This window comes from Plasmodium malariae, assembly GCF_900090045.1.
Source record: "Plasmodium malariae genome assembly, chromosome: 2".
Lineage (NCBI taxonomy): Eukaryota > Apicomplexa > Aconoidasida > Haemosporida > Plasmodiidae > Plasmodium > Plasmodium malariae.
Genome location: NC_041776.1, coordinates 239,515 through 263,097, shown reverse-complemented (window position 1 = coordinate 263,097; position 23,583 = coordinate 239,515). Strand labels below are relative to the sequence as shown.

General features: G+C 27.0%; 5 protein-coding genes across 5 annotated transcripts; 2 read left to right on the top strand and 3 right to left on the bottom strand.

Moving 5' to 3' along the window:
* Positions 1 to 972: 972 nt before the first annotated feature.
* Positions 973 to 4,275, bottom strand: PmUG01_02015500 (mitochondrial carrier protein, putative; the record flags this gene model as incomplete). Its single annotated transcript, XM_029008627.1, has 9 exons — positions 973 to 1,155; positions 1,481 to 1,535; positions 1,837 to 1,961; positions 2,164 to 2,235; positions 2,437 to 2,520; positions 2,831 to 2,898; positions 3,381 to 3,544; positions 3,853 to 4,117; positions 4,242 to 4,275. The coding sequence occupies 9 exons, from the start codon at positions 4,273 to 4,275 to the stop codon at positions 973 to 975; spliced, it is 1,050 nt and encodes a 349-aa protein (XP_028860168.1).
* A 3,279-nt stretch (positions 4,276 to 7,554) lies between these two features.
* Positions 7,555 to 8,202, top strand: PmUG01_02015400 (conserved Plasmodium protein, unknown function; the record flags this gene model as incomplete). Its single annotated transcript, XM_029008626.1, has 1 exon — positions 7,555 to 8,202. One exon carries the CDS (start codon positions 7,555 to 7,557, stop codon positions 8,200 to 8,202), a length of 648 nt encoding a protein of 215 aa, XP_028860167.1.
* A 639-nt stretch (positions 8,203 to 8,841) lies between these two features.
* Positions 8,842 to 11,186, bottom strand: PmUG01_02015300 (conserved Plasmodium protein, unknown function; the record flags this gene model as incomplete). Its single annotated transcript, XM_029008625.1, has 6 exons — positions 8,842 to 8,931; positions 9,318 to 9,392; positions 9,574 to 9,700; positions 9,913 to 10,075; positions 10,456 to 10,648; positions 10,947 to 11,186. 6 exons carry the CDS (start codon positions 11,184 to 11,186, stop codon positions 8,842 to 8,844), a joined length of 888 nt encoding a protein of 295 aa, XP_028860166.1.
* Positions 11,187 to 12,084: 898 nt separating this feature from the next.
* Positions 12,085 to 16,429, bottom strand: PSOP24 (secreted ookinete protein, putative; the record flags this gene model as incomplete). Its single annotated transcript, XM_029008624.1, has 4 exons — positions 12,085 to 12,127; positions 12,295 to 12,376; positions 12,551 to 12,764; positions 12,965 to 16,429. The coding sequence occupies 4 exons, from the start codon at positions 16,427 to 16,429 to the stop codon at positions 12,085 to 12,087; spliced, it is 3,804 nt and encodes a 1,267-aa protein (XP_028860165.1).
* Positions 16,430 to 18,472: 2,043 nt separating this feature from the next.
* On the top strand, positions 18,473 to 21,573 carry PmUG01_02015100 (conserved Plasmodium protein, unknown function; the record flags this gene model as incomplete). Its single annotated transcript, XM_029008623.1, has 11 exons — positions 18,473 to 18,488; positions 18,644 to 18,711; positions 19,264 to 19,389; positions 19,612 to 19,682; positions 19,818 to 19,873; positions 20,026 to 20,334; positions 20,531 to 20,710; positions 20,896 to 20,960; positions 21,108 to 21,161; positions 21,275 to 21,328; positions 21,496 to 21,573. 11 exons carry the CDS (start codon positions 18,473 to 18,475, stop codon positions 21,571 to 21,573), a joined length of 1,077 nt encoding a protein of 358 aa, XP_028860164.1.
* Positions 21,574 to 23,583: the final 2,010 nt, after the last annotated feature.

Here is a 23,583-nt window from a genome sequence, read left to right as displayed (position 1 = left end):
ATAGGAATGGTTAAAATAGAAAGATAGATTCGCGTTATGGAACCACGGATAGTTAAGTAGCATTTTTTAGGGAAAAAGTGCGAAAGGGGAATGAGTAATGGGAATAAAGAAGAAGAACACCTTAATAATTTCTTTCATTTTAGTTAATTATGCGTATTTGCACACCACTATTGTTAGTATATACACGGTTATATATATGTATATATATTTACGAGTGTATGTATGTATGTGCATATATATATATGTAACGTATGTGTGTATGCATTCAGGTATTGCAGATGAATTGGAGAAAATGCAACTTGAACGGCCAGTATGCATTGGTACAACCCACGAAGGATGTGATACATGCGATAATTACTTATTTGTAGGTTTTTTACATATGTTTTTTAAAATTATTAAGTTTTTCTTAAGTTGCCCATATCATGTATATTATTATTATAAATGCATATCTATTTTATCGTTACATCTTTTCCTTTTTATTTTTTTTCGTACACGTATATATATATATGCATGTTTACTTATATATATATATATATATTTGTGCCTATATAACACTACACATATGTATAATATATAAAAAAATATGTATTTACTGTACTGAGAATTTAACGCGGCTATATTATGCGAACAGCGCAGTTACTACACTAATGCTTTTTTTTTTTTGAAGAATATAACAACAAATTAGAGTTAACTGAATATATAAAATTTTATGAAATATAGGAAGAAGCGAAAAATGAAAGTATAGTATTTTTTTTTTTTTTCCCGAACAGTACATATTGGTAAGTGTATAATACTACATATATATGTTTATGTTGTATGTTTAAAGGATAAAAAAAAAAAAAAAAAAATTATGGAAAGCAAGGGAATGCCCATTATTTTAACATTTTCAAAAGCAAATGTTATATATATATATATATATATATACATATATGCTATTTTTTCGTGCTTCGGTCCCTTTTTTTGTAAGATAAGTCAGTTTTTCCCAGTAATACTGTTACCACCTTTTGCACTTGAAATGCGTACAAATTTTTTATACATATCAATGATTGTTACGTTTATAGTCATACTAAGACAGACCAATGAACACCTATATAAGTTTCCTTTAAACAAATTGAAAAAACTTCCTCCTTCTTCCCTTAACAATTTTGCTATTCCCTACATTTATGATTTTCAACAAAATGGTATAATAAAGTTGTGAAGAAGGTAGCTGTTCAGAAGTAGCTGACGCGGTAGCTGTGCTGAACTGCTGCCACTACAGATGTTGTACGTTTATGTAATATAACTGTGCACAAGTATATACACGTAAATATATACATGAATATTCATACATGCGTGTATTTATGAGCTTGCAGTTTTTTCTTCCTTTTTCTTCCTTTTTTTTCCTTTTTCTTCCTTTTTTCCTTTTTCTTCCTTTTTTTTCCTTTTTCTTCCTTTTTTTTCCTTTTTTTTCCTTTTTTTTTTTTTTTTTTTTTTATTTTACGTCGAAGGAGTTGTAGTAGTAAAAGGGAGTTTTATTTCTTTCTTGTAGTTGGAATCTATAAAAATTAAAAAAATTACAAAAATTACAAAGCGATAAAACATTATTTCGTCGATAATTAATATTGTAATTTTGCAACATTGCTAAAAATGAGTCGAGAAGCAGTGATACAAGAAAGAACATGCCACATATGGTCTTCGAGGACATATATACATGGTATACAACATGTATGTTTCATGCATTAACACGCATATATGCACATATACATATGTGTACATATGGGCATAAATACATGTGTGTGAATTACGCATAGGAGCAAATTATTAAAAAAAAAAAAAAAAAAAAAAAAAAAAAGGTACCTTATTCTAACTACCTCCAAGGGGGAGGTAATAATTCCAGATAACATAGAACAAATGAAATTTAATTTGAAGTTGTTAGAATATGAGGGCTCCATTTCCAACTTGCTCATTAGTTTGTTCCCAACCTATATCGTTATCAGATGGGGGGAAATTGAAAAAAAAATAAATAAAATATGACATAAAGGACAAAAAGTACAAAAAAAAATATAATTTAAATAAATTTTTTTCTTTCCCCATTTCTTCATGTTCATTGATATGCTATATATTTTTTTATTTCGTTATTTTTTCTCAATTTTTTTGATATTTTGTTGCTCTTTCCCGTTTTACATTTTGGAAGAAGAAAAAGGAGCCTCCGAACAAGCCGTAGGTTAAGCACGTTGAGCAGTATCCTCTATAAAACTGAAGATTTGTTAGAAAGGGGAGAAGTACATGATACCAATGTTGCACATATATATATATATATATATATATATATATACATACATACTTATGTGTGGGTGTGTATTCTTCATATATATGGGCATAGTGAATAAGACAAACTGTCGACGTATGCATGCGGGATACATATATGTGGTATGTGTATATGGCATAAAAATTTACTCTGCTTAGCCCTTCCTTACGTACTAAGTCTCTTACGAAGTAGTAAGTCTTGTTGTATTCCCTTAATTTTAAATATTTTTGAGTCTTAAAAGGGGAGGAAATGGTAGGTTAGTGAAATGTAAACACGCATCAGGAAAAGTTATAACGGGGAAAGATATAACAGTTAATGATACAACGATGCAACCGATAAAGTTTTGACAAGTTCGATGATTCAGGAATTACGAACGAGCAAGCACGCCATGCATACTTTCACTTGCTTGTCTAATGTTACTATTCTTTTATTCTTATAATTATTATTTCTATTATTGTTATAGCTATCGCTGCTACTAATGCTACTTCTGTTATTATTTTAATTTTTATTTTTATTCTTTTTATTTTTTTTTTTTTTTAATACTTGCAATCTTTCTTTAACGACATCAATTGGAACAAATATAACACAGGAAATGGCTTCCGCCAAAAATGCTGTAATATTAAGAAAAAAAAAAAAAAAAAAAAAAAGTAAATTAAATAAAGTAAATAAATCAAATAAAGTAAATTATGAGAAATGATTAAACTAAGAAAGTTAACTGTATTAAGAAAAATAATAAAATTAAGAAAATAATAAAACTAAGACAATAATAAAATTAAGAAAATAATAAAACTAAGAAAATAATAAAATAATAAAACTAAGACAATAATAAAATTAAGAAAATAATAAAACTAAGAAAATAATAAAACTAAGAAAATAATAAAACTAAGAAAATAATAAAACTAAGAAAATAATAAAACTAAGAAAATAATAAAACTAAGAAAATAATAAAACTAAGACAATAATAAAACTAAGACAATAAAAAAACTAAGAAAAATATAAAATTAAGATAACTGAGAAAAATGACTATAGAAAAGTCGAAAAATACAAAGGGAACGCTTCCTTGAAGCATTTTAAAAAAAGAAAAGAAAAATACCTAGGGAGATATAATTAACAAAGTGTACGAAAGCAGAATTATCTTTTTCATAATTTATTCTTTCTTCATTTAATTTTTTATTATAATTTAATTTCTTTAATTTTAAGTATTCGAAGCAGCAGAAGTACAAACTCGTTGCAGGAATTGTTGTCATCGATGAAAAACTGCGAACGCATTAAAAAAAAAAAAAAAAAAAAAAAAAGTGGAGTAACTAAGAGGAATTGAGAAGCGGAATGATGAGAGTAAAGCTATTCTCATGAAATAAACATCAATCAGGGATAACGGAATTTTTATGAGCAACTCGCGGTGAGGTGGGGAGTAAAAACTGCATACAGGATATATATATATATATATATCGGTACGCTGTGTATGCGCATAAATAGCATGTAACATACATACGATGGCACAACTTCACGTATGCAGTTTATGAATGAACAAGCAGATTTGTTCTAAGAAAAAAAGTTGGTCATACAGAAAACCACTATATAATCCTTTTAGACCATATTTTTTAATAAATGAAAAAAAGAAAAGGTTTTTCTTTCCTTTCATTGAAAAACTCATTCCTAGAGTAGCATTATTATTGCAGGCATGCCTCCTAATCGTACTTGTAGCAACACTGCTACAATCATTCATATGAATTTGCTTGTTTATTTTAATTGTATCGAGTGGGTAAAGAATAATTCTACTTAGGGTCGAGCCAATTACAGATCCATAGAATGTTTGCAGCAAAGTGCCATCTAAAACAAATTTAAATCATTGTTAATAAATAAGAACGCATGCTTCAAATTCCTACGGGTTTCGACCGGCGAACATATATGTATTCACACATGTATATATGAAAGTATGTATACATGCACATACATAAACAGGCAAGTACGTATACAGGTAAGCACATATGGGGGATTGTAGCATGTAGTAATTACTAATTGAGCTCTATTTGCCCGTTTATTGTTACACTAAAATATACATAATACAGTGGCGCAATGTCCACATAATATAATGTAACATATACGACGTTGAACATAAATAATTAATACAAAATTTTTCAATTAGTATAAACTTGGAGCTATAAATACGTTACAATGCCTCAACATGTATAACATATGTTGGTATACTTCTTAAACTCAGAAATGATTCATATTCATTCAAACGTATATTTCTGCAAAAATATATGCCTCGTTCTTATATGTATATAAGGTACATTCATATATACCATATATATGTACATATGATGAATATGTATATATGAAATATATGTATATCATGATATATATATATATTATGTATAAATGGGGCGAAGGAACAGACCTTCTTCGTCGACTTCACCCATTTCTTCCACTGATTTTTCTCATCTTGTATTTAAAAAGTTTTTACATCCGAAAGGTCGAGTGAACGAAATAAAAATATTCATATACATAATATATATATATATAAGTACTTCTTAAGGTAAAATATGGGAGAACGGGAGCACTAATTTTTAAAAAAAAATTTCTTATACATTAATTTATATTATGTTATACTACATTGCATTGTATTATTTTTTTTTCTACATATTTAGCTAAATAAATATAATAAATATATAATATTTATTTATTTTTTATTTTTTATTTTTTTGATTTTTTGCTTTTTATTTATTGTCATATGCTTTTTTGTAAATTTAGCTCATGGCAAAAATACATAACACAAAAAAAATATATATATAGTATAATAAACATACATAGAAATATATACGTACAAATATATACATAAAAATATATACATAGAAATATATACATAGAAATATATACATAGAAATATATACATAGAAATATATACATAGAAATATATATGTACAAATATATGTAGACTTATGAACATACGAACTAGTTTACATAAAAATATGCATAAATACTGGCAAAAAAAAGTATATGTAAATTTTGCTTCACTACAGGTAGAAATAAATTAAATAAAAATGGACAAACTACATAATGTACCATATACATAATAAAAAGTAGGGTATGAGAAATAACAAAAAAAAAAATGATAAGGTAAAAAATGAAGAAGAAAAAAATAAAAGAGAAAATATAATAGAGAAAAAATAGAAGAGAAAAAACAAAAGAAAAAAAAAATGATGAAAAACAAAGTATCCTACATGTTATTACTTTATTTCCTTGTAGGTTACAAAGACGAATTTTATATATATATATATATGTATGTATATGTATATGTATGTATATGTATATATGGAGATAAATGCGCATAAATGTAAATACGTGATGATGGGATGACAAAAGCAACATGAACAACATGTAAAATTTTTTTCCTTTTTTGTATTATTATCTAGTAGCTTATAATATCCAGTCCCTTTTTGTCGGCATATTGTTACTATGTATTATTGTAAATATATAAATGTATATAATATATTTATATATTTATATATACATATATATATATATATATATTTATATATACATATATATATATATATTTATATATACAGATATATACAAGCGTATTTTTTATTTTACTAAAAATAAAAAGACGAAGATGACTAAAGACGACGAAAGACGAAGAAAGACGAAGAAAGAAGACAGAATGAGAAATATGAAATACGTGAGGAGGCATAAAACATAATATAAATTATTTTTTGTTGTCTCGATATTTTAACCTGACGTTAGGTCATATATATTTTGAGGAGAAATATGAAATATAAACGTGTATATATGCATACAAAATACATACATATATAATGCATACATAATACATACATATATAATGCATACATAATACATACATATATAATGCATACATAATACATACATATATAATGCATAGGTATATATATAGCCTTTTAAAAAGATGAGGGGAGAACATACGTATACGTAAAATAAAAAAAATAAAAAAAAATACAAAGTATAAAATGAAATGCAATAAAATAAATGAAAATTTATAAATATTTAATGAAGTTAAAAATTTTGAAAAAATTCTAAAGTAAAAAATTAATAAAGTAAATCAAAATATAACGAAGCAATTAAAATTAAAATAATTTAAAAAAATATATTATATATTTAAAATAAATTTACAAAAAAGCATAAAAAAATACATAGAGTATTATTTATATATATATATGTATATTAACATATTTAGAAAAATAATAATACATAATTATTATATAAATGAACAAAGTTAAACGTCAACAGTGAAATTAAATATTTTCAGATTTGTTCGAAATAGATATATCATCATATGTATATGTTATATATGTATATAATATACTTATTATAAATATTATATTACAAATTTCTATTATAAAATTATTTTTTAAATTAATATTATTATTTCCTATATTTATATATTATTATATTTTTTCGTATATGACTATATTCTTTCAATAATATTTACGTACATTTTGCTGATAAAAAAATTAAGCGAGTAAATTTAATTATTTAAACTTTATCCATTTGATCATTTATAAAAGAAAAAAAATAATAATAAAGAATAAAAAAAATAAAAAAATAAAAAAATAAATAATAATAAAAAATAAATAATAAATAATAAAATAAAAAAAAAATAAAAATATTTTGATAATGCATACAAAATATAATACATAAAATATATGGTTATACATAATACTATAGTGTTTTAATATACATTGCAATATATATAGAATAGGGTTATAAATTAAAAAGAACGTTAATTAAGGGCTTAACATTTTGGAATTCACTTAAACCGCTGGTGCAGGTGTTTTTTGATGTTGACCAAGCTTCTTTACATTTGAACATATTTATAATTATACATACAACAAAAAAAATATACTAGCACAATATATACATAATAGTATAGGAATACGGTACATACATATATATGAGTAGTACACGTATTTAGGTATATATATACACATAGCAACAGCATAGGAACACTGCTCCTATTTTTAATTCTTCATTATTTGAACGACCACCTTGTCAGTTTGAAAAGAACCTTACAATATATATGCATATATGTATTATGTACCTATATATTATACATATATATATACATATATACATATACATATATATATACATATATATATATTATGTATATTTTATCCCTTTCATTTACATAAAATATATATATGAATATATGCACTCTTCCCCCCTTTCCGTATAATTACCTAACAGTTATAAAAAAAAAAAAAATGGCAAAGAGAAAATACATGTCCAAAGTAGATGGGAAAATAAATATTGGTGAAAAGCATCAAGCGAAAATACCTGACCTAGTTGTTACAGATGAAAATGGAAATGATATAAACAGTCATATAGTAAATGATCATCATATAACAGGAAATGTAGATAATTACAAAATAAATAAAAAAGCAAAATATGAAGAAGAACAACAAAATACTTTAAATAATAATATAAATGATGACAAGGAACAGGAAGGAAATGAAAATGTTAGTGTTGTAGTAGGGGATGATGGTACTACTGAAAATAAACAGCATGAACACAACAGTGATATTAATGAACACGAACAAACTCCAGAAGAGGAACAAGAACAAGAACAAGAAGGAGGAGAACAAGAAGGAGAAGAACAAGAAGGAGAAGAACAAGAAGGAGATGGAGAAGACGAAGAAGAAGAAGAAGAAAATGAAGAAGAAGAAGATGAAGAAGATGAAGAAGAAGAAGACGAAGATGAAGCTGATGCAGAAGAGGACTCAAATGAAGAAGCGAATGTTGGGGATTCACGTAACGAAACTAATACAGACGATTCGCACGATGAAACAAATACAGAAAATGATACGCATGATAATAACGCCAATGCAGATGATGCACATGAAGAGGAGAAGGGGGAACACGCTGAATAAGTAAGCCATAAAAAAAATGTAATATTCATAGCATTAATGGCCGTACGGAATTGCGACTGATACGATGGCTATGAATACTACTGTTTATAATGCTAATTCTATTAATACTATACCAGTTCAACGAACAACTGTAAAAGACTAGTAGCTAACTTCGTTTCCAAAGATTTTAAGTCCAACTAAAAAAAAAAAAAAAAAAAAAAAAAAAGGGATCTTCATTTGCAAAAATGTAAAAACGCTTTTATTTATTTATTGCTTTACTTGTTTTTTTTGAAAAAAAAAAAAATCTTTAAATATGTTAATGTGTTATATATATGTGTTATTAGTATGTACGTGTTCTTGCATGTACGTTTGCTTATATATACTTATAAATATAAATATATATTTGTATATATATATATATATATATATATGATCTTATAACACATTGCCGTTACGTTGCACACCTGGGTATACGTATATATTATCTGTTGTTCGTGCATGTGCGTACACACGTCCCCCCTTTTGTTTATGTAGTTCTTAACAAGTTGCATTTTTCTTTTTTTTTTTTTTTTTCTTTAATTTCTTTTTTTACGGCCATGCATATCATTTAATTTAATTGTTTCTGTTTCTTACCGTTGTCTTTTAAGCTGATTTATGATTTCATTCCTTTTTTTTTTTTTTCAAAAAAATAAGTTCGTTTGTTTTTAAGTCATACACTAGTCTGCATTTTTTCGCTCTATTTTTTGGTAACTATTTATGTATAAGTACATATAAAAACCAATAAAAAAAAAGTGCATATTAGTTTTTAAAAATGTCGGATTTTATATACATATTTATACGTAAATATACATGTGCTGTATGTGTACATACCCCATATGCGATAACGTGTGGACCCCATTGGACGAACACCCACAATGATAAAACTTGCTCCACTAGCAGGTGGGCGCAGTGAATGGGACGCATAGGAAGAAATACATATGTGGATCATAAGAATTAAAAAATGGACTTATTATCATATTTATTTTTTTTCTCTTTTCTCTACTCTCTCATCTCTTTTTTCTGTTTAATTTTTTTTCTCTTCTCTTTTCTTTTTCCTTTTTATTTATTTTGTTCGCTCGTGTTTTTATTTATTGTACTTTAACTATTTCGAAACGCTTCAACTTCAAAATATCCTCGTCTAGGAACAAATTGGGGAAATTGTTCTTGTAAAACTTTATTAAAGGAGAAAAAAATAGAAAATAAAAAAAAAAAAAAATAGAGAAGTGGAATGATTTTCTATCATTTCTTTTCACTAATTATGCGTAAACATAACATTATATATGTACATACATGTATATTATATACAAATTTGTATTTTTTTTTTTTTTTTTCCCCATTTTTTGCCTCGCTTACATAATATAGCTGTTCAGGTTTGGGAGGAATAAAACTCCCTGTGAGATATTCATATCTTTTCATGATAGGGTTATAAAAACAAGAAACCATTTGAGCATGCTCTCCTCCTTCCGTGGTGTCATAAAATCTGTAAAAAAAGAAAAGAAAAAATAAAAAAAAAAATAAAAAAAAATAAAAAAAAATATAAAAAAATAAAAAAAAAATAAAAAAAAAATAAAAAAAAGGGTTACCAATGTATATTCGTACAAACACAAATCAATCCACCGTAGGATTACAATTATAAAAATATGAACACATTCACACATTGTAGATTTGTATTTTAGCTTATTCAATTTTTACTCATCTCTAATACAATTTATGTTGAAGGGGAGATAAGCACATATGAAAAACACTGCAAAGAATATTAACAAAATACTCATTAAAATATAAACTTCAATGTGCTTGAGGTCTGTATCGATTCTCTTCCCTTCGGTGTATCTTCGATATCTTTCTAGTCTCTCACCTTAACAAAAAAAAAAGAAAAAAAATCGGAATGGGCATTAAGGAGTGTTAAAAAAAGAATAAAAATGGGCATACGTAACATGATATAGTAAACAGAATAAAACAGACGCGCTACATAAAAGGACAATATCTCTCCACGCCAGATCACAAAATAAATGGTAAAAAAAATTATACAATAAAGTATTAAAAAAATATGAAGATGGAATGTTATATTGTTGTGTTATTATGATATCATATTGTTACGATGTTACGATGTTACGATGTTACGATGTTACGATGTTACGATGTTACAATGTTACAATGTTACGATGTTACGATGTTACAATGTTACACTATCACGCTGTTATATTGTTGTATTTTTTTTTTTTTTTTCTAGCTAACTTCTTTCCTCCTCGTTTTCATAAAAGGCCTCATCAAAAATTTCTGACTTGTGCAGGTTTTCATACTGTTTACTGAAATATTTGTATTTATTATAAATTTGAAGAAAAATTTCTTCTTTGTTTTTCTTTCTTTGTTCGTTCTTCTCCTTCATGTATGTATCAGGATGGTACAGTTTTAGCAATTTCAAGTATTTCTATTGTGTGAAAAAAAGAAGTTTATGGCAACAAATGTGTTGCTCATATAGGGTACACAAAAATATATACGTACATAACTGAGCATATATAAGCCCATATCAAATATATTGCATTTGCCAATGTTTGTGTGTGTAACTCCTCGTACACAATATATGTACACTCTACCAAATAATGAAAGTAAGAGTGAGTCTTGGCTTATCTGTAGGCTCAACATACATTCATATATGTGTATGCACCTATGTACATGTATACATACGTGCAATATGTACGAATTTAGTCTTGTAATACCTTTTTAACCTTTAAGGCGCTTTTTTCATCCTTAATATCTAATATGCCCCCTAAATCATTCGTTTGAAGGCGCTTGAGTAATTTATAGTCTTCATTGTAATCAAAATAGTTGTTTGCATTTTTCTCATTCGTAGTTGCATTATGAAGGTTATTAGAATATATACGAAAATTATTTTTTATGCGATCAGCCTCTTTTATACGTGTACATAAACTGACATACCTACAATAATGTTTATAGCTTAAAGGCATTTTTTTTTTTTTTTTTTTTTTTTTTGTTCTTCTATCTTTGCAATAGTTCGTAGAAGTTTGCGAGAAATTGCACTGAATTGACGTATATTGCAGTGTTATGCCATAATTTAGTTTATTTTTTTATTCATTCATTTGTTCATTCATTTGTTCATTCATTTGTTCATTCATTTGTTCATTCATTTGTTCATTCATTTATTCATTCATTTATTCATTCATTTGTTCATTCATTTGTTCATTCATTTATTCATATATTTATTTATTTATTCATGTATTTATTTATTTATTTATTCATGTATTTATTCATGTATTTATTCATGTATTTATTCATGTATTTATTCATTTATTTGTTCATTTATTTATATTTTTTAGTTTCATGTTTATAAAACAGTCTTAAAAAAAAAGGAGGGAAAATGTCTTCATAAAGATTATACTATGATATCAAATTAAAAAAAAAAAAAAAGTTAAAAATTAAAAAATAATTATATGCATATATGTAAGTAGGTAAGTACGTATGTATGCAGATATACAGATAATATAAACATACATATATACGTATACGTATATATATATATATATATATATAGGTGTATATGTATACGTGAAACAAAAAAAAAAATAAAAATAAACAGTATACATATAAACATATATATGTATATGATATGTATTCACATATGCAGGCAAATAATTGTGTACATCAAAATTGTAAAGCACAATGTTGTTACATAATTTTCTGAAAATTTGTCTTAATATATACAAACATAGAAGCACATATGTATATATACATACAACATACATGCACATACATACACATTTATACTTAAAAGAGTAAATTCATTACAACGAAAAAGTAAATTTAAAATATCAAACAAAATGCAATATATGTTATTGAGCCAAGTTTTTAATTAAAGGGAGATTTTGTTGCAACAATTTTTTGGCGTTCTCTAAAAAAAGGAAAAAATATTAACGTAGGCTTAATGTATTATTCAGCTTCAATATGATGCACACGTTACTTAGGAATGCACTCACATACATATATATATATATACACATATATAATTTCATGTAATTGCATAGGATCTTTTTTTTTTTTTTTTTTTTTTTTCCTTACTTTCTCTGTGTTAAGTATTTCTGATTTCTGTTATACGAATTTTCCAGTACTTGATGTGCAGGTGGCATATATGAGAACGCGGCTATGAAAAAAAGGGGGGATACACATGTACAGGTGAGCAAATGGGTATACAGGCGAACACACACATATACATAAGAAAATGGACGTACATACGTACCACTAAGCACTATTCACACACAAACAATGATATACTAATACATGCACGCACAGTTGTAAATATTCTTTAAATTATTACGCGGAGCATAGTTTTGCGGGTCGTCCGTCTTCTGTATAAAGTTCTCACTCTCTAAAGTTGCTGTTCCGTTTTTGGAATCAGTAAAAAAAGGGGAATTCGAGCTTGTCAAATTATTCGTCAATTCGTCATTGGGCCTTACCTGTTCATTTTTGTTTTCGAAGTTGTTCATTAAATTTGTGCTCATCCGTAATTCGTCATTGTTCTGAGTTGAGGCCTGCGCAGGGGGCTAATAAAATAAAGAAGCAGAAAAATAAGGAGGCAGAAATATAAGGAGGCAGAAAAATAAGGAGGTAGAAAAATAAGGAGGTAGAAAAATAAAGTAGAATAATACATTGCAGTATGGTACGATATAGTGTAACATAACATCCCTTCTCCATAAGCATCTTAACAACATATGTACACTAATGCACTTACCACATTCTTCATGGCATCGTCGACCGCAAAATTCGGGCTAACTACATTTTCGTTTGCGTAAAAGTTCTTCTTGTCCAAGTTGTTCTCAAGGGTATTGGACTTTCTGTTTGTGGTTACCGGTGTATTACTGGTTTGAATTAATTTCTTGGGGTAACTGTGAGTTTCCTTCGGACGAGTCATAATGCCGTAGTTATTATAATTATATTTATAATTATTATTATTATTATTACTATTATTATTACTATTATTGTTACTACTATTGTTACTATTATTATTACTATTATTGTTACTACTATTGTTACTATTATTGTTACAATTATTGTTACAATTATTGTTACTATTATTGTTACTACTATTGTTACTATTATTATTATTATTATTATTATTATTATTATTATTATTACTATTACTATTATTATTACTATTACTATTATTATTACTATTACTATTATTATTACTATTACTATTATTATTACTATTACTATTATTATTACTATTACTATTATTATTACTATTACTATTACTGTTACTATTACTATTACTGTTGATATTGTATAATGGTGAACTGTTTAAATCATTTACCATGTTGTTTGGGTCGTTAGGGATGTTTACGCTACTATTAGTGTTCATATGTTTAATCATTACAGAGGAATTCCTTTTATTGCTTATTAGATTCATTTCATTTTTTTCTTTTAAGTCTTTGTCAAAGTAAATTCCATTTCCCCCCTCATCCTTGTGTTCATTTGGCGGAGCGATATTCGAAACCTTATTATCGCTGCTTATATTATCACTGTTAATATTATTACCTCCGCTAACGTTACCGCTAACGTTACCGCTAACGTTACCTCTAACGTTACCGCTAACATTGCTGGTTCCGCCGACCTTGTTTGTCAACCTGTTTGCGGGATGTTCGAAGTAAAGGTCGCTCTTGTTGTTTCTTCCAATGTCATTGTATGAGAATTGTACTGTACCCTTCATACTAGGATTTTCATTATTGTTGATATATTCAAAATTGCCTGACTTTGCCATAAAATTTAGAGAAATAGCATTTTCATTATATTCATTGTGCTGTTGTAACACACTGTACCTTAACTTGCTATTTAGACCATTCTCACTATACTCGTTATTGTTTATAAATTCGCTATTGTTCATAAATTCGTTGTTGTTCATAAATTCGCTATTGTTCATCAGATCGCTATTGTTCATAAATTCGCTATTGTTCATCAGATCACTATTGTTCATAAATTCGCTATTATTTATCCGTTCGTTGTTGTTCATCAGATCGTTATTGTTCATCAGATCGCTATTGTTCACCAGATCGTTATTGTTCATCAGATCGCTATTGTTCATCAGATCGCTATTGTTCATCAGATCGCTATTGTTTATCAGCCCGTTGTTGTTTATCAGCCCGTTGTTGTTTATCAGCCCGTTGTTGTTCATCAGATCGTTATTGTTCATCAGATTGTCCTTAAATTTATTTAAATCGTACTCATCATATTCATTAAGCATTAAATTCCTAAGTCTATCAAGTTTACTGTCATCTTCCATCAACCCTGCTCCTGCCTCCCCTCCAATTAATTCGTTAATAATAATATCTGACTTCTGGTTAAGTTTCTTTAAAGCTTGAGTAGACACATACGTAAAAATGCCAATATTATTAATATTTGATAGCATATCTGTATATATATTTTTATTTTCTTTATTAATAATATTACTATTCGCTAATAGATTATCAGTATTATCCAGAATATCATGTAAAACATTTTCGTATGCTGATAATCCTTTCTTCTTTTCCACATTATATAAAATTCTTTTTAGTAAATTTTCAACATATATATCATCACCTTGTTTATTTCTTACCATATTTCCATTTTGTTTATTTCTATTAAAAATGCATTTTTTTATAATATATTTTAATAAATATAATAGGAATAGTATTAATACAATACCGTATACATCTCTATATGTTTGACTCCCAATACGATGTACTGATAACATAGTTACACATGCCAACTCTACTTGATCTAATGTTTTTGATATAATTACATCCTTTAATGGTATAATAAAGTTCATAAAACGGTACATAAAACCAAGTTTTATTATTATAATTATCTCTGTTAATAACTCGAAAAAGTATTTTATCGATTCTGGTTTATTTACTATCAATTTTTCATACTCATTGTTATATTCCATACTTGTTATTTTACTATCCTTCTTTTCTCTTTCCTTTTCTTTATTATTCCAGCTATTCTGAATGTCGTTATCTTTTTTTTTTTTATTATTCTTTTTCTTCTCCATGGTTCTGCTGTCGCTTCCCATTTCACCTGGACCATTTTTCTGACTCGCTATAGTATTTTCGCCTGACCAATTCATATTATCTCGCTTTCCCCCGTTCTCACTAAAACGGTCACTCGCACGTGTCGCACCGTCCTCCTCTACCCCCGCTCCCCCTTCAGACCTTGCTCCTTCCCCCCCTTCTACCCCCTCTTCCTCCATCTTGCTAAATTTTTTTTCGAAATTCATAAAAACTTTATTGTAGTCAGTAACTTCTTTTTCTTCTTTCTCCCCCTCCGGCTCCCAATGTCCACTTCCGCTTTCACTCCCCAATGGGCTGTCATATATGAAACGGTTGGCCCTTTTACCTCCCCCTAGTTCACCTCCACTCCCATTATCAATGTTACCGCTACTTCCACTCCCATTATCAGTGTTGCCGATACTTCCACTCCCATCGCCAAGTGATACACTATGGCCATTGTTTGTGTTATTGTCCATGCTGTCTTCTTCTAATGACCTTTCTATAATTTTCTTTCTTATATTTGAATCCACATAAGGATCATTATCCTTCTGTGCTTCATCTTTCCCTCCACGAATGTCGCTATTGCTACCACGATCAACTTTTACAGTATTATAATAGTTACTATAATTGTCTTTCTCTTCTGCAGCCAACTCTGCTTCCACTTGTTCACACGCTTCCACTTCATCGACATTTAAATTTGCGCATTCTTTTTTCATTTCTTCCATTTTTTCCGCTGTAGAAATACATGGTCTTCCATTCGTGTAATCCTTAGTAGGATCGTCATTTATATAATGTATATTATTTTCAAACTTCACCATAATACTTGAACGGTTGGACTGAAATAGCTCGTCCCCTAAATTTGTATCTTTGACTTCCTCTCTCCCGTCAGTCATTCGGATGATTTTAGTAGCTTCTTCCTCTACATTGCTAACGTCATTTGCTTCTCCCAGATATCCTATTTTCGTTTCCGCTGTTGTTCTGTTGCTTGTATTTTTTTCCAAGGTTTGATCATGATGTTTTTCATCTGCTACCACGAATTTTGTTAAGTTACTCTCTTTCTCCTTTACTTCCTGTGTGTTCGTTTTCTGTGTATCACTTGGACTGCTTATATTTTTTTCCCCTCGTGTTGTAACAATAAAACATAAGAATAGTACTCCAAAAATTTTCATTTTTTTTTATTTTATTATTTTTTTTTTTTTTTTCTTCTCTTTCTTTTTCTTTGTTTTTTTTTTATTTTTTCATATTTGTCTCAACTGTACGATTTAGCATTTGCACTTATGCTTACATTTACATTTACATTTACATTAACATTAACGTTTATGTTTACATTAACATTAACGTTTATGTTTACATTAACATTAACGTTTATGTTTACATTAACATTAACGTTTATGTTTACATTTACATTTACATTTACATTTACGTTTACATTTACGTTTACATTTACGTTTATATTTTGATTACTCCCTTTCTCTATGTACTCATATTTTGATTTTTCGCCTTTTCCAAATTTTTATCTTTTTAACTTCCCACTATTTTAATTCAGCTTCTCAGTTAAGTCGCTCAAATTAGCTACTTGACCACACACTACCCAAATAAGTCGCTAATTTATATGCTCCAATTTTCAATTTAGGACGTTTTTGTTTTGAATTTTTACTAATTTTTTCTCAACAATTTTTTAATTTCTTTTTTTTTTTTAAATCATGATCAATGCTTATTGTTAATGTAGAAAAATACAAAAAAAAAAAAAAAAAAAAAAATCGTAACAATATTTACCATGTGAAGTAGGATCGAGTGTTCATACATACCGATTGCAGTTCATGCACGTTTAGTTATGTATACGTACATAAGTGTATGTGTATGTGTAGCAGTTCCTCATGCATACCCTTACATATACACAATAATTTTAACGGCTAATTTATGTATTCAGTTGTAAACATACACACACATATACGCATATATACACATATGTACTAATATAAACGATTATGTACGAATATGTACGCATATGTGCGAATATATGTTTATTTACATATGCAAAAGACGTAAGTACGGTTTGTTTTCCGTTGAAATGATCCTATTATTTCAGACTCCTGTGAGACCATGTGACAAAGCAATGCTTTTCCTTAATTTAAAAATTTTTTAGATGAGTAAGGAATAAAATAAAAATATATCAACAAAATTACATGTGTACAGCAGTATATAACATTTACCTCATATACATATATTCATATACATATATTCATATATATATATACATATATATATACATATATATATACATAAATGTATTATGTATGCATATAATCGTTAAGTACAAGTGTATACTGCGAGCGGAAAACAGAAAAAGAAAAACAATTTTAACAAAAAAAAAAAAAAAAAATTGTAAAAAAGTACGCACTACGATAAAAGATTCCTTTTTGCGTACACGTATTGAACATTCTATTTTTGTTTTTTCGTATTTTTGCATTTTTGTATTTGAACATTACTTTTTATTTTGTTTTTCTTCGCTTTATTTTATTTTTCTTCGCTTTATTTTATTTTTCTTCGCTTTATTTTATTTTTCTTCGCTTTATTTTATTTTTCTTCGCTTTATTTTGTTTTTCTTCGCTTTATTTTGTTTTTCTTCGCTTTATTTTGTTTTTCTTCGCTTTATTTTGTTTAATTTTTTGTTTTCATTTTACCTTTTTTTTCCGTTTTCAAAGATGTGCAGCAGCTTCTGTACTACGTTTTAGTAGAACGACAAATGGTATTTTTATTTTGTACTCACGTATGTACTTGTACTGGTAACACTATTTGTATTCGTATTAGTACAAGTATTCCAATTCTTATTTGTGCTTTTCTTTACACATATTTTATTTTTGCCCAACCGTACAAATTATGCTTCTGACGAATGAGTAAATTGCTTCTGTTTTGGTTTTGCTTCTTACTCTTTTACTGCGAATAAAAAAAAATAAAAAATGAATAGAAAAACGAAACGAAACAAAGAAGTGAACAATGATGAAAAGAAATGAAAAAAACTGAAAAAAAAAAAAAAAATTTTAGCCATTCATTTTGGGTTTTGCTTCTTTTTTGCATAAATATTTTGATATTTTTATGACCAGTTCATAATTTTTTCACTTTTTAAAAAAATAGTTCTTTGAATGGGGTATCATCTTGTAGGAACATACGAGAAGGAAAATTGACAACATATTCAGCCTACATTTTATAAAATGTTAATAGAAAAATGTAATTAAAAAAAGGCGCACATATGAATACCGACATACATGCATACATATAAATATGCAAAGATATTCTCATTGGAAAAATGTAAAATTTACCTGAACTGTTCATAACGTATGAGATGAATTATTATATTTTTTTCTTTTTCTTCTTTTTAACAGATGACAAAAAACCAAAGTTCGAGATAGGATTTTCTCCGTTTTATTTCATATCTTATCCTTTATATAATGTTAGAAAATTAATATACACTTACTAAAAATAAATTAAAAATTGTTTGTAAGAATAATGACAAGTCCATGTGTGCACTGTCGATACATGTTTGCAACAAAGTATGTACTCTAAAAGAGCAGAGAGAGCGGTTTTGTTGTCTTTTGCAATTTTACCAAGTGACTACAACGAAGGTGCATACGTGTCTGTATACGCGAGCTCGTGGGGGTTTACATGTATACCCATACGTATATGTATATGTATATGTATATATATATATATATATATATATATATATATGTACCTTTTGTGTTCGGGCTAACAGTTACATAACCCTCTAATTAGTACCACATAGGGGGGAAAATATGACGTTCTTTTTGGAATAATTTTAACCGTAGTCTTTTACACAAACATTTGTTTTATCATTTTTTTGTATTTTATTTTATTTTATTTTATTTATTTATTTTATTTTATTTGTTTTTGTTTTTTTCATTTTTTTCATGTTCTTGTATTATTTTCATTTTTTTTATATTTTATTATTATTTTTTTTTTTTCAAACCGTTTGTAGATTCAGTGCAGAAGCATATTATATAAATATTTAAATTCTTACAATGAAGAAGTTAAATATAATCTGTTAATTAATGTTAACAATTTAAATGTAAAAACGTACGTTATTTACATTGTTAACAGCTTATATCAGGTATTGTCTTTTCTCCTTTTTTACATGCACATATATACACACATAGATATTTATTTTTAAGTGTAAAAATATTCTTACGTTTAACATTGACAACATATTGCCCATGTTGCAGACTTTTACGTTTTTGTGTGTCCCCATTTTTACCCCTTAAGCACATATTTTGTTATATATATATATTAATTTTTTATTCTTTTTTTTTTTTTTTCCTTTTCTGCTTTTTAGATTTACAACGATGAAGGTGTAAAAGGACTGTACAAAGGGCTATTGCCCATGCTTGCCCATATAATATCAAAGTAAAAATAGCTAGCCAGATATTTATGTATATAAAATTTTTACATTGTAAAAAAAAAAAAAAAAAAAAAAAAAATTATAAAAGTAAAAACAAACATATGGATAAACACAAAAGAACGTTCTCATTACATTTGTAGAAAGTCTATTTACTACCTCCTGGAATATATACATTTCGTTATATTAAAAAGAATGAGTAGGACAAATGAAAAAACAAATATGCCCGTTGCACCATCTTGTTTTAATACTTGGGTGTATGTAAATTATGTACATGTTAGAAGTGTGTGCATGTCGCAATTATGCACATGTTCACATTATTTTTTGATGTAAAATTAACCTCATTCGTAGGAAAAAAGAAAAAAAAAGATATGTATGATGATAAAAAAGTAGTACCAAATTACGAAAACAGTTTCGTAAATGAAAGAGATAACGTAAGTAATTTTATTGGAGATAGCATAAACTGCAAAATTGTGAAACATATGAATTTTGTTAAGGAGGAAAATAATTTTATTAAAAAAAAAAAGAAAAAAAAATTTTTCAATTTATCATTTTATCATGGCCTATATGAATATATAAGTTGCATCTTATCCTATCCTCTATTGAACATATCAACAAAATTAATCATTTTTCAAAATAATTCCAAATCCCTAATTTACAGTAATTATGCATATGTACATGTTTATACAACGAATTTACAAGTATTATGACATAATAGAGACAATCAATTAGAAATGTGCAATCGTGCAAGACCTGTGGCATGCCTTTTTTTTTCTTTTTTTTTTTTTTTTTCATTTTTGCCAAACTGTTTCAATAATTTTTATTATTTTGTTTTTTTTTTTTTTTCGTTTTTTAGACCTGAAACACATCACTCATTTGACATATGCGTATGACGGATTTTACGGCTTTTTCAAAGGATTAAACAACTACTTAATAATTCAGACAATGGACAAAGTATTAAATTGTTTTCTATACAAATCATTTTCGAGCAACTGCCCATTTGATAAGGTCCTTACCATTAAAGTAGTTTTGTCAAGTAAGAACTATAAAAAAAAAAAAAAAAAAAAAAAAAGACAAAAAAAATAAATATTGTGTACTCGACAAATATGAAGAATTACATTGTAAGCCTACCAGTTAAATTTATTCCATACATTTGAACAACAATTTACAATTTGTCATTTTTTTCAAATTGCTTTTTTTTTTTTTTTTTTTTTTATATAGCATGCTTAAATACGATTGTGGCTCCCTATATTCAGTATGCCATTTTGAACAGATCACAGTCCCTTGTACCTGTAACATTATGAAATAAATTTTTACCCTGTCTACGTTTTTGGTGCATATATATACATAAATATATATTCATATACTTTTTTTTTTACATTTGGACGCACGTCACTGTTCCTCCCTTGCTTCTTTCTTTTTCCTGAATATAGGGCCTGTGTAAAGATATAACATTCAGTCAGTTTTTTTATAATTTTCACTGGAAAGTAAGCATAATTCTTTTTCTTTTTCGTCGTCCTTTTTTAAATTATATTATGTGAGAACATACTTAAAAATTTTTTTTTTTTTTTTTTTTGTGCACCTCGTTATTAATCTTCAGGGTCATTTGTCGAACGTGTCCGCTGGCTTGGCGGTAGCTGGAATTCAGTTAATAGTAATAAAAACATACACCTACATATATTCAGACGGATACAACATGTACATATACATACATACATATATATATATATATATACATATATACATATATGTGTATATATATGCATGTATATGACTCTACACATTCCTATACGCCCATGTCGTCCACTTCCTATTGCACAGATCATCGCTCTACTACCAAAAGACACCCCAAAAAATGGAGAAGTAGTTGATAAAGAAGAAAAGGATGAATATGTTTAAGGAGTATTTATCTATTCATTATTTATTCGTTATCTATTCATTATTTATTCGTTATTTATTCGTTATCTATTCATTATCTATTCATTATTTATTCATTATTTATTCGTTATTTATTCGTTATCTATTCATTATTTATTCGTTATTTATTCGTTATTTATTCGTTATTTATTCGTTATTTATTCGTTATTTATTCGTTATTTATTCGTTATTTATTCGTTATTTATTCTTTATTTGTTTATTATCTATTTATTATTCGTATATTTATTATTTATTCATTAATTAAAACGTTCAGGAAGAGGATGGGTGGGAGGAAAAAAAAAAAAGTAAAATAAAAAAAACAATTACACCTGTTTTACTACAAAAATGATTTTAATTTTTTTTATGTCACTTCGAATGAATTTGCATTTTCATTAAACTTCTTTTTTAATTTTTTTTTTTTTTTTTTTAAATCCATTTTATATTCATTAAACGATATAGTTTTTAATAGCAAAATAGTATTTAATATGTACCATAAAATATACCATTGAATACACCATTATATATACCATTGAATACACCATTATATATACCATTGAATACACCATTATATATACCATTGAATACACCATTATATATACCATTGAATACACCATTATATATACCATTGAATACACCATTATATATACCATTGAATAACCCATTATATATACCATTAAATATAATACTAAAACAGTGTTTTTAAAACACGAGCCATGAATTAATATTTAGCACTGCATATACATTTTGCCTTAGTAAGTTAAAATTCTTTTTTATTACTGAAAATGGTTCTAATCGTTTAACAGAGTAAAGTTTTATTTAAAAAAAAGAAAAGAAGACAACATTAAAATCAGCCATTGGTTTCCTCATAAAAAAGTTACTACGTTCACGTAGAACCGTTACACGGGGATAAAATATATACATGTGTACTCATATATAAATATATATATATATATAAATATTTATGCATGTGTGTACAACGGGGTTATGTGCAATCTTAAAAATTGTCGAACAGTTTTTTCAGCGCGTTTATGAAGTTTTAAAACTTTTTCATGGTTGGACGCAATTAATTCGTCAGAGCTTGTTCTATTCAATTTTTGCCTGAACAGTTCATACGTTTTAATATTAAGTGTTTTTTTTCAAATTTTCTTTTTATTATCAACTAACAGTAAAATGAAATACTGTTTAAATGTTTTGTGTATAAGTTCTATTTGTTCATTTACAAATTTTATTTTTTTTATATAACTTAAGAAAAGAAAACATTCAAATACGAACCTTGAAAAAGAAAGTTGTTATTACAATCTTCAACTATTGTGCAGAAAATTCGTACTATGGGGAGAAAAACTCGGGAGGTCTTATATTGTTAAGCTGGTACCATAATTCATGTTTTTAGAAAAATTAACGTTATAATAAAAGTTAACTGCTTTATTTGAAGCAATATATTTCTCATAGTATATTAGGGAAAAAAGCAAAGTTATTTGTTATATATATAAACACAACATTCGAGACGTAAATGGTATGTTTCGTCGAGTGAGACAAAATCGAAATTATTTTATTGTTTTAACTTGTTTTGACTTGTTTTAACGTGCTTTGATTTAATTTATTTTATTTTTCTGCCTCGAATCCCCTCTTCTGAACATTTTAATTAACAGATGAATAATAAAAAAAATAAGGGAACACTACAATACTTTACTATGTAAATTTTAAATCAGACAAAATTGACGTTTAACATGGCTAATTCCTTTTGTGTGTACCCACTTCAAGTATATTATCAGAAAGTAATACAATCTTTATAATTTAAATGTTTTTCATTGTGTATATAATATATGTAACTAGTAAGGTTTAAAATACTATATTTTTATATGTGAACTTTTCTGTGGGCATAGGAAAAGAGTCAGCCCATTAAAGGTGTTAAACTAGTTAAGCTTAAAGTGTGAGAATAAGCTGATTTGCTGCTTTTCAAAAAAATATTTAAACTTATATATATATGCATGT